Consider the following 13,540-nt stretch of genomic DNA (forward strand, 5'->3'; position numbering starts at 1 on the left):
AGCTATCGAGAGCGTTTGCAAAACAAATACAGTGCTGGAATAAACTGCTTATTTCTGCTGGAACTCTTGCCACTATGTAATTAAGTCTTTCCAGCAGATATGGGGACTAGAAAAATAATAATGTGTATGGCACCTCTGGTTTGTAGGTGCAAAATTAGGGGACTGAGGGCAAAGGTGAAAAAGCAGAGATTTCATTGTTGAAGATCACTGTGAGGAAAGTGAGGCTGTACTATAGGTGTGTGAGCCTCTATACTGCAGTGCAYGTCAGTGTCCCATTTCTAGGTATATTCAAGATTTTGTTCCGTGTTAGAGGAGAATCTGCAGTGGAACCTACTAATGAGTGAATTATTTTAGTTGTCTGTCATACTGTGTTATCTAGGATTTAAGCACTTGTACTAATGTGAAGGAGGCTGGAGTAATTAGTTAATCTTAGTCTAATCAAATGATTTTCTTTACAGTTCTTAATGTTACACACACACACACACACACACACACAGTGTTGCATAATCTTGCAGTTGAGTTAGAGGTTAGGGAGTGGAAGGTTCTGAAGAGGATGGATTTCATCCTTGATGTCTGATTTAAATGAAGTAAGGTTTTTTTTGTGCTTGGACCCAGCAAAATCTTGTGATGTAGTAGCTTTCCATCTCTTTGACAATGAGTGAAATTCCTTCCATAATTGCTCTTCTTTTTCCTTAATCAATGCACTTCATAGAATTCTTGCAGAATTTAAGTGTCCGCTGTGGTGATAGACATTTCTTTAGCTGCTAAACATTAAATACTTGTGWCTTCAAATTGTTTGCAAGAATAATTGTGACACAGACGTGTTGGAGGGATTAGATATTAACAAGAATATTGCTTGTGGGTATTRTCTTTTATGTAAGATACAATTCTTAATCATTAACAGCTATCTCTAGAGAATGTACTGTCTCTTGATAAGAGAAGAATAGAAGAATAGTAATCTGATATTAAATAGAAAAATAAAATATTTGGTTGGGGCAATCAAAGGACTTTATTACACAAGTCCTTGTAATGGTAGAACTTGCTGCAGAGCTGATCAGGTGTGTAAGGGTAAAGTATTGGAATGGCTCAGAAACATTTGATCTGATGATGAACTGGATGCCTTTTATATGCAAGAGTCTGGAGAAGTTAAGGCAGAGGAAAATCTCAGGTTATTRRTGAGGCTTATAGAAATARTTTCAAACACATCAACAGACCTGGWCTCCTCAGCAGTGAGGAAGRGCTGGAAGTCTGAATCTTGCCCTTTGCTTCACAGGGGAGCTTTTCAATAGTGGGGGAGCCACGTGGCACAGCTCGTTGCATGACCAGCRAGTGAAGTTCCGTTTGGTGACTCATGGGATGGGCTGAAAGAGCAGTTTGTATGGAAGGAAAGAACAGGGCCCTTTGTTACCAACCTTGCCTGTAATCTAGGGGAGGAGATATCTGAAGGGAGGGTATCAAGAGGATGGAGCCAGGCCCCTCTCGGTGGTGCTGAGTAATAGGGCAAGGGGCAATGAACAGAAACGGATGCCCAGAAAGTTCCACCTGAATGTGAGAAAGAATTTCTTTAYTGTGTGGGTGACCGTGCYCTGGAACAGATTGCCCAGAGAGGCTGTGGAGTCTCCCTCCCTGGAGYTAYTCAGGATGCAATCCTATGCCATGTGCTCTAGGGTGACCTTTCTTGAGCAGGGAGCTTGGACCAGATGACCCACTGCAGTCCCTTCCAACCTGACCCATTCTGTGATACTGTGAAACAAAAGAAAATAAATCTTCTACCAATTGTGCCTGTCCAGCCCACCAGAATGAAGGCAGCATGGAAGTGACTGGGCTGCTGTAACACATCAGGGTGGGTTTGCCCATGGGTGCTGTAAGGTGTGGGGAGCAGCTCAGTTACTCTGGCTTATGCCTCCCATGATGTGCAAGAGGCCTGTGGGAAGCACTGACTGTGAAGTCTGCACATTGAGGATTTTGGGCTTGGATTTCAGAGAAACAAGCTTAAAACCTGTGGCTTCAGTAGGGACCATCTCTATTCCATAGCCAAAGGTCAGTAGGGTGGCTGATGAAAATGAGAAGAGACTCAGTAGGGGAGGTTACTGAGCTTCTTTGCCTATTCCCTGTGATGTTCTGGTTCAATTACTGTCTACTCTCTGTTGGGAGAGCTTTGTGAAGCATTGCATTCCACCAAGTCTGTGTTAGAAGGGAAAATGGGGGAAAAATTGCATCATCTCTTAAAACAAGTTTTTCTTCTTTCCAGACTAACCCCAAAGATTGGGTTCCCCTGGAGTGAAATCAGAAACATCTCTTTCAATGACAAGAAGTTTGTTATAAAACCTATTGACAAGAAGGCCCCAGTAAGTATATCTAGAAGGAATTCCTGATACTGCATATGAACAACTGATACTGTTTCATCTCAAAATAAAGTAGTCTTGGGAGAGGAGAAAGCCACAAATATTCTAGATGCAAAATGAGCCTTACTATTTAGAGTGTATTTAGAGCTGCCAGTTTTTCTGTGCAACACAAATGAAGGGTGATAGCTCATGAGGACAAAGATAAGGTCCACAACTGCAGAGTCCTTTTTTCTGGCAAACTAGGTAACTTCATGCTCAAATTTGAGATTCTTTGCTAGTTCTGTGAGTCGTCTCTGAATTTCTTTCAGTGCATGGAAGCTGACAGGTAAACTTTATTTTTATTTTTTCATTTTAAAAAATTCAAGCATTAAAAATGTTCATTAAAAAATTACAAAAGTAGTTCAAATGCTACTGCAAAATCACATTGATACATATGGCTTCCCATCCATCACTGTTCACTTCCACACTGCTGACAGAGTAAAATGTGGTATTCATTGACTTTGTTAAACACCAGGGTAAATCTCAGGCATATGACTTCAGGGGAGAACTCAAATGTAGCTACCTGTGAACGTTGCTTTTCAATATATAAAAGTATGTTTTCAGAGTTATTTTAGTGAGGAATTAGAAACTTACTTTGACCTGTTGAGAATGTAAGGTGGAATAACTGGTATAGGTGGRTGTCATTCTGTCAGTCTTGGGAAATTATTGGAGTTGAGAAAGACCTCCTCTGGTCCCCACCCCAGCACTTGGCCTTGGTGGGTAAGTACAGCCCTGTGAAATAATAAGCAGCTTGGCTTTGGCAAAGGATGATGGCTTATAAATATCTCTAACAGAAAAAGATCCTCCCAGTAATTTAAAGGATACTAATGCACAGTGTGCTGCAGGGATTTCTCCTTTCCCTGAGATAAGAACCTGGGGGAGAGGAGCTTTTTTCTGCGATGCTGTTAGTGAAAACCAACAAAACTCCCCAGAGGTAGAAAGCTGGTCTGTCAGGCATGCTTTTCTCAATAGAAGAGCCTCTTGCATGTGTACATAATTACAAAATACAGATCACAGCTTAACACCCATTCCCCAAACAGTAAATCTGATTGAGTATGAAATGGGAGGCTTGCAAAAGGCTGGTACAGAAAGGTGTTAACATTGAAAACCTCAGTTATGTTTCCTCCTTCTCTGTCAATTGTCCTTTTCCCTCTGGCTGGTGGTATGTTTAAAGCTCTGCCTAAAAGAATAATTTATCTGGGCACTAATTCTGAGTATTCAGGAAGTTGTCTGGCTCTTTCATGGGCCTGTGTCTCCTTTTTAAAAGGCAGGCATTATAAGTACAGCAAAATACTCAATCCACCMAAGATCTGGGTTGGAAGCTCTCTTTTAATTTGGAGGATTCTACATGCCTGTGTTTACATTGASAGTAATGTAAAGGGTAGAGTCCTGTGTCACCTTGCCCAGAATAACCTTTTTAATTTTAAGGCTTGTCTGCCCATGTACTCCCAGACCTTCAGTACAGTATTTTTAAAATACTGAGGTGCAATGCTCCCAGTTGTGTGAGATCTGGGGTAGGCTGAGCATGAGGAAAGATGGGGATTCTTTTATATTCTTATTTGAATGTTTTTTCCCCTTGGTTATGGCCTTAAATGACAGCATAGGCAAATGACATATGCAAGAGTCGTTCATGCCCTCAGTATTTACTTCCATGTGAGTGAGCTTTGCCTCAGCATAGGACCTGCTCATCACAACACGCACAAACTGTTTGTTTTTACAATTACTTGTCTGAAGTAGGAGGTTGGATGAGTAGCTTGCAGTCACAGTTATCAGGCTCAGACCTGTGCAGCTCGGAATGGCTCTGGCAGGATTTAGTGGGAGAGCACAACACGCTGCCCTGACTGCCTCTTCTGCAGYCAGTGTGTGCATTAGGGAAATGCACACAGAAGAAAATTAGTCTCTCTCAGCTTATTCATCTTAATGCTACTTAGGGAGCTTTTAATTGCTTCCAGCGTGACTTCTAGTTCTCCCAGAGATAGMCACAGTTGTGCTTCTGAGCTCATGCAATTAAAAACATTATCACYGCTTSCATTCCTGGCTCCATCTCTTGATAWCAGTGAGGCAATCCATAGGAGAGTGATTCCAAGGAATGAATGCTGGTTTATGGTGGTGATGTGGCAGCTTGCCCACTGTCCCTGTAGTACACAGAAAAAGCACAAGGATGTTTGTCCATTGTGTAAGTYCAGCCTGTGTTGTAGATTTGTGTGGTTGTGGACTCAGAAAAATCATGAGGCAGGTAACAAACTTGGGCCCTCTGTATCCGTTCCTTAGCTGGTTTTCATGTAGARGATTTGTCTGGTTTATAGTTTCTTTAAAAGTCTGGTTATAACTCAGATAATAAATTTGAGAATGTCCTTTTTACTGAACCAGAAATTTTAGAATATCTTGTGTTTTGTTACTGCTTGCAACCTGACATTCCAAATAACCCATGTGGTTGTTGGTTAAAAAATYAGTTTTCATTTGACTCTCTTGTAACAGCCTAGGTCAACTTAACTAGGAAATGCCATGGAAAAAAAAAAGAATGACATTGGGAGGCATTTTTCTCTGAAAAAATGCATGTGGGGCCTGAATGTTGATTCAGATAGATCAAGAAATTCTACAAAGTTATGTTTGTAGTTTGTGCTTTGTCTTTCAGTCACAAAACTGCAAAGTGAAAAACTACTCAATGCTAGAGGTCTATGTGTTGCCAGATGTTTACCCGCCAACCCAGAATCTTTGGCAACATCTAACAATCTCCATTTAAATGAGACTTCATCAAGTTGKGGATTTGATCTAAAAGATGCTTTTYTCTAAAAGAGTAACTTGTCAAWTCTATGTAAACTTTAAATGGAGAATATAAATGACAACATTTTGGCTTCAGATGGTATTTTCAGTCCTTGCTGCTATGTTTAAATGGCTTTGCATATATGTCTGGATTWGAGTGAAATTAATGGCAAGATGTTCTGTCTGCAGTTAGCTGGGAGGAAAGAAAACCTGTTTGGAAAAAACTGACGGTGATGTCTCTCTCCTAGGACTTTGTGTTTTATGCCCCTCGTCTGAGAATTAACAAGAGGATCCTGCAGCTCTGCATGGGCAACCATGAACTGTACATGAGGCGCAGGAAGCCTGACACCATTGAGGTGCAGCAGATGAAAGCCCAGGCCCGGGAGGAGAAGCACCAGAAACAACTGGAAAGGTGGGCTTGGATCCAGGCAGCTGATACGGGATGGCAAAAATAAATGACACTGAAGTGCCAGGGTTTAGCAAGCATCTGTAGCCCTGGGCAGGGACCATTAATGGGGGTTTCACTTGGGCGAGGCTCTGAGCTGTCTCAGGGTCACAAGGGGCACACGTGGCCCTGGAGCTCTGGAGTGCAGGGAGGATTTGGGGTATCCTGCAGTGGGATTGTGTTATCCTTCCCACTTGGCTCTGTGTCCACAGTTAGCTGTCCTGGCTGCATCTCAGAGGCTGCGAGGAAATGTGCATGTAAAGGCTCTGGTGTGGTGTCGTGCACCATAGGGAAGGGTTTTCCTGACTCTKGAGTGTTGCCATCTGATTTATGTGCTGGGCTGTGGGATGGCTGGGAGTAAGGGGAAACCTTCCCGGGGGGCACGTGTGTAGAGACAGAAGGAACTGGGAGATGTCCTACAGCCAAGGAAAAAGGAATAGCAATTGTACCACTGGCTGCAGGTTGCTTATGATTCAAGAAATCGTGGTACTTTTCTCCAGTACTTGTGGATTATTTGTCCCCATTCCCTCAGTGCTGCTGTTTGCACACCTCCCTGACTTCCTCCACGGCAGAAATAACWAAGTTTCATCTCCTCTGCTGTGCAGTACAACTTCAGTTTTTCCTCTCTGTGTGTTGCAGTTATTTGGCATTTGAAATATCTGTGGCAACCAACAAAAATACAAATGTTTTTATGAAAGGGGATATCTAACACTGWGGAAAAATTCTGAAGGGATGAAGGAACATCCTATTTCTGTCTTCTGGCTCCTGTTTTGTGGCAGCCACTTTCCCATTGAGCTGCCTGGAGAGATTCCCAGCCAACTTTCTTTTCTGGCAGTAGCCTGGGTCTGAAACYGAGCTTTGAGCATGAAATATGTTTCTAACAGAAAACAACTAGAAGATGAAAAGAGGAGGAGAGAGACAATTGAGAGGGAGAAAGAGCAAATGCTGAGGGAGAAGGAGGAGCTGCTGGTGAGGCTACAAGAATATGAAGTGAAGACTCAGAAAGCAGAGAAAGGTAATGTACTTGTCCTGGCTGAGCAGACTGWGTGTTTTGTGCTCCATAGAGGGGTTGTATGGGTTCTTACCCGTGCCTTGCCTAAATCTGGTGACACTGGGATCGCTTGGCAAGCCTTACTAATGTCTGCTTATGCAGCTAAAGACACATGTGCATCCAAAGTATAAAAGCAGCATAAAATCTGCAGCTTTTATTTGGGAACCAAAGGGCAGGAACACTGTTTTCCCCTGTTGCCAGGAGGATTTAAGTAGCACAGCCTCTTCCAACAGTGAGCAAGGGTTCAGCCCTCAAGTACTTTTTACTTAACTTCTAACAGAAAAAGTACTTTGAGAACAAGCCTTTCCAGTGAAATCAAAGCTTCTGTTTCAATGCACAGAAGGCAGCAACATCTGGTCTGTGCAGCAAAGTCATGTCAGTGTTACAGACTTCAGTGCAAACATCTTGCAGAAGATTTAATTACAATGTGCATGTGAGTACTTCTGAATCCAGTTACTTGGTGTATTATGCAAATAATTACTTTGAGGTGCACAGTGAAAGGAGTATTGCAAGCTGGAGTAAAGTGCTGTCATGACTTGTGCAGTTACCTAGGAGACTGTAGCTCCTTAGCTTTGGCCAGACTTGTGGACTAACTACATTGATCTGCCCCTTTTCAGAGCTGTCAGATCAGATCCAAAGAGCCATTCAGCTGGAGGAGGAGAGGAAACGAGCCCAGGAGGAGGCAGAACGCCTGGAAGCTGACCGTTTGGCAGCTCTGCAGGCCAAGGAAGAGCTGGAGAAACAAACTATGGACCARATAAAGAGCCAGGAACAGCTGGTAAGACACAGTAATTTTGAGAACAAGATCTACAGGCATGTTAGTGTGTCCGTGAGTAAAGCAAAGCCCTCTTGTCCAGGGAAAAACCCAGTGCAGTGAAGTACTGGATGATGTCATGGCATCATTGTGATACTGGTTTCTATCATGAGATATCAAATTTTTAGTTCTTAGTTTCCTATTCAGTCTGTAATACAGTTAACAGTATTTTTGTTGTGTTTGGTTTTTTGGTTGGGTTGGGGTTTTTTAAGAGTCTTCGCAATTTCTATTTTATTATTCAACAGGCTACAGAGCTTGCAGAGTATACAGCCAAGATAGCACTTCTTGAAGAGGCAAGGAAGCGTAAAGAGAGTGAGGTTGAAGARTGGCAAATCAGAGTGAGTATCTGTTCTACAAGCTGCTCTGAAGTTCTGTGCTTAAGCAGAGCAYACTGTGGTGCTCAGCTGGTGTGACTTCTCAGACAGGGAGGCACACAGCTGTACAGCAGTGAAGAAGGGCAAACTTGTGATGAATGTGCAATACACCTGCAAAAACACCTTTCTTTCCACAAACCTTGTCAAAAGTCAAAATGAAAGCCTGTATAAAACCTAAAACTAAGATCATTGTCTTGGAGCCTTGGAGAGGAAGGGGCACATGAATAAAGGATGCACGTAATCCATGATATAAAGTCTGAAAACATTACATCAGTCAAGAGAAGGTGTTTCAAATGCAGCCACACTGCCGTTATCTGTTTTGAGGAGTGTTTGCTGTTATCAGTGGCTTCCTGGTACCTGGATCAGGAGATTTTGATCAAGTGATGCACTAAAATCAAAGACAAACCACCGAAAGCTTGGAGTGATGATGCTCCCTGTGCCCAACGAGTATTGTGGGATGCATGGGAGGGCAGAATCACTGCAGCAGCAGGGAAAGGTGACTGCCTGGTGTGAATTGCATTAAAAATGCCTACTTAGATTCCCAGGTTCTTACTCTGTGGAATACCTGTCTTCAGTCTACAGCTCTTTACATAAGAACAGGATGAAAGTAACTATCGTTTCCCACAGAACTGTTTTTACTGGACTGTTTTATTGGAAGAATATTTTTGTACCGACACCCTGCATATTACACAGTGGCTGCTGATGATAGCATCACTAGCAAAAAAAAAAAGAAAAAATACTGTAAAAGATATACTAGGTACCATCAGGTGTAGAGATTTTTTTTTCTCTTGCCTGTCACAGTAGATTGAAAAAAAAAAAAAAAAAAAAAAGGAAGATAAGCATTTAAGTGTTCATTAAGCTGATTTAAAGCAAGAAATTAATTTAAATTATTTTTCCCTTTTTTTTCCCAAAAGGCCAGGGAAGCACAGGAGGATCTAGTAAAGACCAAGGAGGAGTTACACCTGGTAATGACTGCTCCACCTCCACCCCCACCTCCTGTCTATGAGCCAGTGAATTACCACGTCCAYGACAACTTGCAAGATGAGGGCTCTGAGTACTCTGCCTACAGCGCCGAGTTCTCCAGCGAGGGCATCAGGAATGACCGCAACGAGGAGAAGCGCATCACTGAGGCAGAGAAGAACGCGCGTGTACAGAGCCAGCTGAGGGTAAGGCTCTGCACGCAGGAGGCAGAGGAATTGAAACAATATTCCTGCACAACAGGTCCCCTTTGGMTGCTTGGTTAAACACAAAAAGCATGATAGTTTCTCTTGGTTCACAGTTCCTATAGGAAGTTTGAAGTAAAGGCAAGGCGTATAAAGATTTCTCTCATTGCTCAAACTTTGAGATTGCTTAAATCATCCATAGTGTTTATGGAAAGCCTGAGTCATATCCATGTCACTGCTCTGTCCAGGCATAAACAACTGTTAGCTCTCCCCAAAGAGCTTCTCCCATATAACCTGTATTTAATGTTCTTCATACTGCAGGCACTGACAGACGAGCTGGCCCAGGCTCGAGTTGAAGACAAGAGGACCCAAAATGACATCATCCACTCGGAGAACATGCGCCAGGGACGGGACAAGTACAAGACACTGCGGCAGATCCGGCAAGGCAACACTAAGCAGAGAATTGATGAGTTTGAGGCAATGTAAAGATGCTTGTAAGAAGAAAGCAGGACTGTGGGAAAAGCAGATCTTAATGCTGTGTTCTTGTTTTTAGGGTTTTTGTTGTATTGGTTTTTTGGTTTGGTTTTTTTTTTTTTTTTTCCCTGAGGAGGGGTCACTGTATGACACTCAAATGTTCTCTAAACCCAGAGGTGTTTGAATCTCCCTTTTATTCTGAACCGTCTGTGAAATTTGGTATAGTTTAAAACTTAATGTACCACAGATCCTGGTGACTTGCTCATGCCTTTGCTTAGTGCCAAAAGGCCTTATGTCACATCTCTCTTTAGGCAAGACAGATTTTAACAGGCCACGTTTCTGTTTGAAGATGCGTGTCCTGTGTAGATGYTGGATTCAGCCTGGTCTAAAAGATAAACATCTGTGGGTGAATTTTGTGCCATATGTCTTTGTAGTACTAGCTACAATGTRAAGTGTAACAGAGAAGACATTTTGTGGAAGTCAGGATTTGCAGGCACCTGTGTGTTGTACATCCATGCACAGGTGCTTGTAGACCCTGTTTTTCCCTTGGTCTTGCTGCCCCTGTTCCCCCTCCCCCACCCTCAACCCCCCCACACACAAAAGAACTGACAACACCTCAGAACTACTTTGCATAGAAATTAGGTATTTTGTGGTTGCTGTTCTCAACTGGAGACATTGTGCAGTGATGGCACAGAAGTGGCGTAGGGACACTGATACCCTCTTCATGTAACAAAGTAGCAAGTACTCCTGGAATCTAATACACCACTGTGTTTACATTCCAGCTTCATTACTGATCAGTTATAGTGTAGTATTTATATATATATATATATATAACATGCAATATGTGAATTGCAATACTAGGTAAAGGGAAATAGTTTTGCTCTGTATATTTTGTTACTTTTCAGATTTAATAAGACTTGCATCTGTAAAAATGCCTAAACAAGACTGTAGTCTGATACAGTGCAGCTGATTATTTACTATAAAGCATTATTTGTAAAGATCATTTTTTTACTTAATGAAAACTGTTATATGTACACATGATCCAATATATACAATTTTACTGCACCTATTTTTCTAACAAATTTTCTAATTTTTTTTAATGTTTGATTTAAAGTTTCAGACTCCAAAGATGAAGGGACTGCTTGTTTGTATCACAGTTGTATTCTCTCTAGTAGAGAGCATTTCTGTGACCATCCTCCCCCCACTCTCCCCTTTTTTTCCTTGAAAATCTGTTAGAAAGTGAGATACAGTACGTTGTCACCTCTTCTCTTCCATTTACAATATCTATGCTGCATTATACTTGAGTTGAATCTTGTGTGGGGTTTTTTTATTTGCAGCAGCAACCATCTAAATAAAAGATCTGCAAAGTAACAAAGGCTATGGAGTGAAGTGTTTCTTGTGTGGGGTTGTGCTACTGCTCTTTAAGTTCYTCAGCTTAGCTTACAAGTCCCTGTGTCTTCAGATCTCAAAGCCTTAAAAGCCACACTACCCTAGAAAGGAAGAAGGGGCCATACCTGCAGTAAGGACTAAAAGTGTAACACAGCAGCACTCATTACAGTTGTACACAAGTTTCTGCTGCTGCCTCTAACACTACAGCCAAGGCAAGGCAAACTGACACAGGAATTCAGCCCTAAGCTTGTCCACATGAAGAAATTATAGACTTAGTAACACTCTTGTCATGTGCTGCACACCCTCTGGATCAGAGTTGCTAATTCTGTTTTACAGTGGTAGYTGATAAGAAGGAACTTGTTACACCCACTCTTATTCTATTGGCTGTAGTCCCACACTGCTACTGACAGAATTTATACATTTAACTTTTTAAGCACCATGCCATAGCACACATTTGAGAGATGTGGCCATGGGCCAAAGCTTTTTCGGGTCACATGAAATTAGTGGCAGTGTAGATAATGCTGAAGCACAGAAGCATTAGCATCACCCATTTGCAGCAAGCAAAGATAAGCTGKTTTTGAATTCTGTAGATACAACATCAGAGTAAGCCAATGTAACCTTCTTGCTGTAAAAGTTATTTTCTCTGAAGTAGTCCTAGTTGTGTTTTAAATTAAATTACAATGGTTCTGCTAGGCCTTGAAAGGGAAAACTGCATATTGTCTGGCTAGTGTTGCTTTGTCAGCATAATGCACCTCTAACTGAGGCTATCACTTCGGAAGAAACAATATGATCCTTACACTCCAGCTAGAGATACAGGTTAAAGCCTTAACTTTTGAAGAAATAAAACATTGAGAACGTCACGCCCATTCAAATACATAATTCTGTTCCCCAAAAACTTGAATAGATGCTGTTGCAGTGTACCTTTCCTCAAATCTCAAGTGTATGTACCACTTCAGTTTAAAACACCAGACACAGGAAAGGAAAAGTTGCTGTGTGATAATCTCTCATGATTTGAAGTTTTCCTTATTTGAATGCAGTACAAGTGTGAAGTCCATCCATGTGTTTGGGTTGCGGAGCASTTCCTGCCAATGGTGCACTGCCTGAGAGGCAAAGTCTGTGGAGCCAAAGGACTCCTCTGCAAGAAAGAAAAGGGAAAGATCACAGAGTTACTTCTCCCTTGGCTCTACCCAACTTCTGGCCAACCCTTTTACCCACTTCTACAGTAATTTCAGGTGTTCTGTAGCTCCTAAGGCTACAGAATCACAATAAACTGTATTTATACTTTAGAACTATCATTTAGTTGGATTCTAAAGTATCCAACCTGCAGCAAAAGTTTTTGGTTTTATGATTAAAAGCAGAAAAGCAAGTGTAAAAGCTTATAATAGCAGAATGGCACTAACTCTCTGTCTTCAGTTTGTCTCCAGTGACTTTGGTGCATTTCAGGCTTAGGGCTTGGATCATTCACAAGCAGATAGTCCCTGCTCTAGCAGAAAGGCAAATGCTGGCTAGGATAAGCAAAAAAAGTTCATGAGAAAGCCTGCATAACATTGAATTCCCACTGGTGATAATACTGGTGTAAAGTGCATGCTGATAGCAAAACAACATGCCTGTGCCTCAAGCTTTTTGACACTTTCCTCTCAAATACTGAAACCCACAGCATCTAACTTGCTGAGAACAAGGGTGGGAGACTCCCTTGGGCAGCCTTCAAGGGGCAATACTTCCCTGCTCAACTACCAGTGAAACAGGGCCTATTCAGCAAGCAAAGGGATTCTGCTCAACCTTGAGAAAGAAGCTCACTCTTACATTAGAGCAGAGCCCAAAACTCAAACATGCAACAGCCCCTTTGGAGCAAGTTTCACCTCCTGTATTTCAYTGATTGGATTGATTTGTGGATGTAAAATAATAAGCACAGACATTAGCAAGGTTGGAGTATACTAGATGATTAGTTCTCCTGCTTCCTTTTGATGAAAAGTTATTTTAAATCAGCCAATTAATAAAAAAAGAAAGTAAATAGTCTTATAAATTGTAGAGCTCTACATGAGTTAGAGGCACACCATTTCTATGCTTGTCTTAGCAGGGCTCTGACCCTAAAACTCACCATCCTAACAAATGGCTTTCTTGAAAATTTCCACTGACAACCCTGAGCTTGTGCACAGACCTAACTGAAGCACATGCAWCAGTTCTTGCAGGATCAGAGCCCAAGACTGCAAGTTGCTTAGGACAGAGGCCAGGACTGTATGTGTAGGCACATGATAACAAGTAATAAATAACACAGTGTAATTATTATTGTTTAGGATGTAAACTAAATTAACTTTTTCCCCAATTACCTTCAACTTTCAGTGATAAAGAACTTGCACCAAGCTTGGCTCCTCCTAGGAATTGATCACTCGAGCTGAAAGTTGACTTSTGCCAGACTGTCAAGTGTAGACATGACTGCCGTAGCTGAGCTGGGGTCACAGCATCAAAGACAAACAAATGTTTCCACTGTGGACAGGCTTCCTTCTTCAGGACAGGGGACTTTTGCTTTACCTCTGCTTGATCTGGAAGGATAAGACAACTTCCCCCAAAAATAACAACTTCAGCAAGGTTACTGACTTCTCAACCAGAAAATGGAACATTTTCAATAACCATCTAGGGCCCTTTGGTTTGTCTTAAATAGCAAAATAGTTCCACCTTAGTGCAA

The 13,540-nt window shown here is 41.9% G+C and overlaps 2 protein-coding genes across 6 annotated transcripts in view; one reads left to right on the forward strand and one right to left on the reverse strand.

The window, feature by feature from the left end:
* EZR (ezrin) overlaps window positions 1–10,846 on the forward strand; it is a 37,583-nt gene extending 26,737 nt beyond the window's left edge. For both annotated transcript variants that reach the window (XM_057364843.1, XM_057364844.1), the window contains 7 exons: window positions 2,252–2,348; window positions 5,396–5,559; window positions 6,477–6,607; window positions 7,261–7,421; window positions 7,703–7,795; window positions 8,746–8,997; window positions 9,316–10,846. In XM_057364843.1, coding sequence (XP_057220826.1) covers window positions 2,252–2,348; window positions 5,396–5,559; window positions 6,477–6,607; window positions 7,261–7,421; window positions 7,703–7,795; window positions 8,746–8,997; window positions 9,316–9,480 — 1,063 coding nt within the window. In that variant the 3' untranslated portion in view covers window positions 9,481–10,846. The remainder of the gene's footprint in view (window positions 1–2,251; window positions 2,349–5,395; window positions 5,560–6,476; window positions 6,608–7,260; window positions 7,422–7,702; window positions 7,796–8,745; window positions 8,998–9,315) is intronic.
* A 61-nt stretch (window positions 10,847–10,907) lies between these two features.
* The window catches only part of SYTL3 (synaptotagmin like 3), a 29,534-nt gene continuing 26,901 nt past the window's right edge, over window positions 10,908–13,540 (reverse strand). For 2 of the 4 annotated variants that reach the window (XM_057364841.1, XM_057364840.1), the window contains exons 14-15: window positions 13,209–13,414; window positions 10,908–11,992 (exon numbers count right to left, since the gene is read on the reverse strand). In XM_057364841.1, the coding sequence (XP_057220824.1) occupies window positions 11,862–11,992; window positions 13,209–13,414 (337 nt within the window). In that variant the 3' untranslated portion in view covers window positions 10,908–11,861. Of the gene's footprint in view, window positions 11,993–13,184; window positions 13,415–13,540 lie in introns of all 4 variants that reach the window. The other 2 variants (XM_057364839.1, XM_057364838.1) reach the window with 1 other exon arrangement.

Source organism: Malurus melanocephalus, unplaced genomic scaffold (genome assembly GCF_030028575.1).
Source record: "Malurus melanocephalus ecotype Western Australia unplaced genomic scaffold, MMel_1.1 scaffold_43, whole genome shotgun sequence".
Lineage (NCBI taxonomy): Eukaryota > Metazoa > Chordata > Aves > Passeriformes > Maluridae > Malurus > Malurus melanocephalus.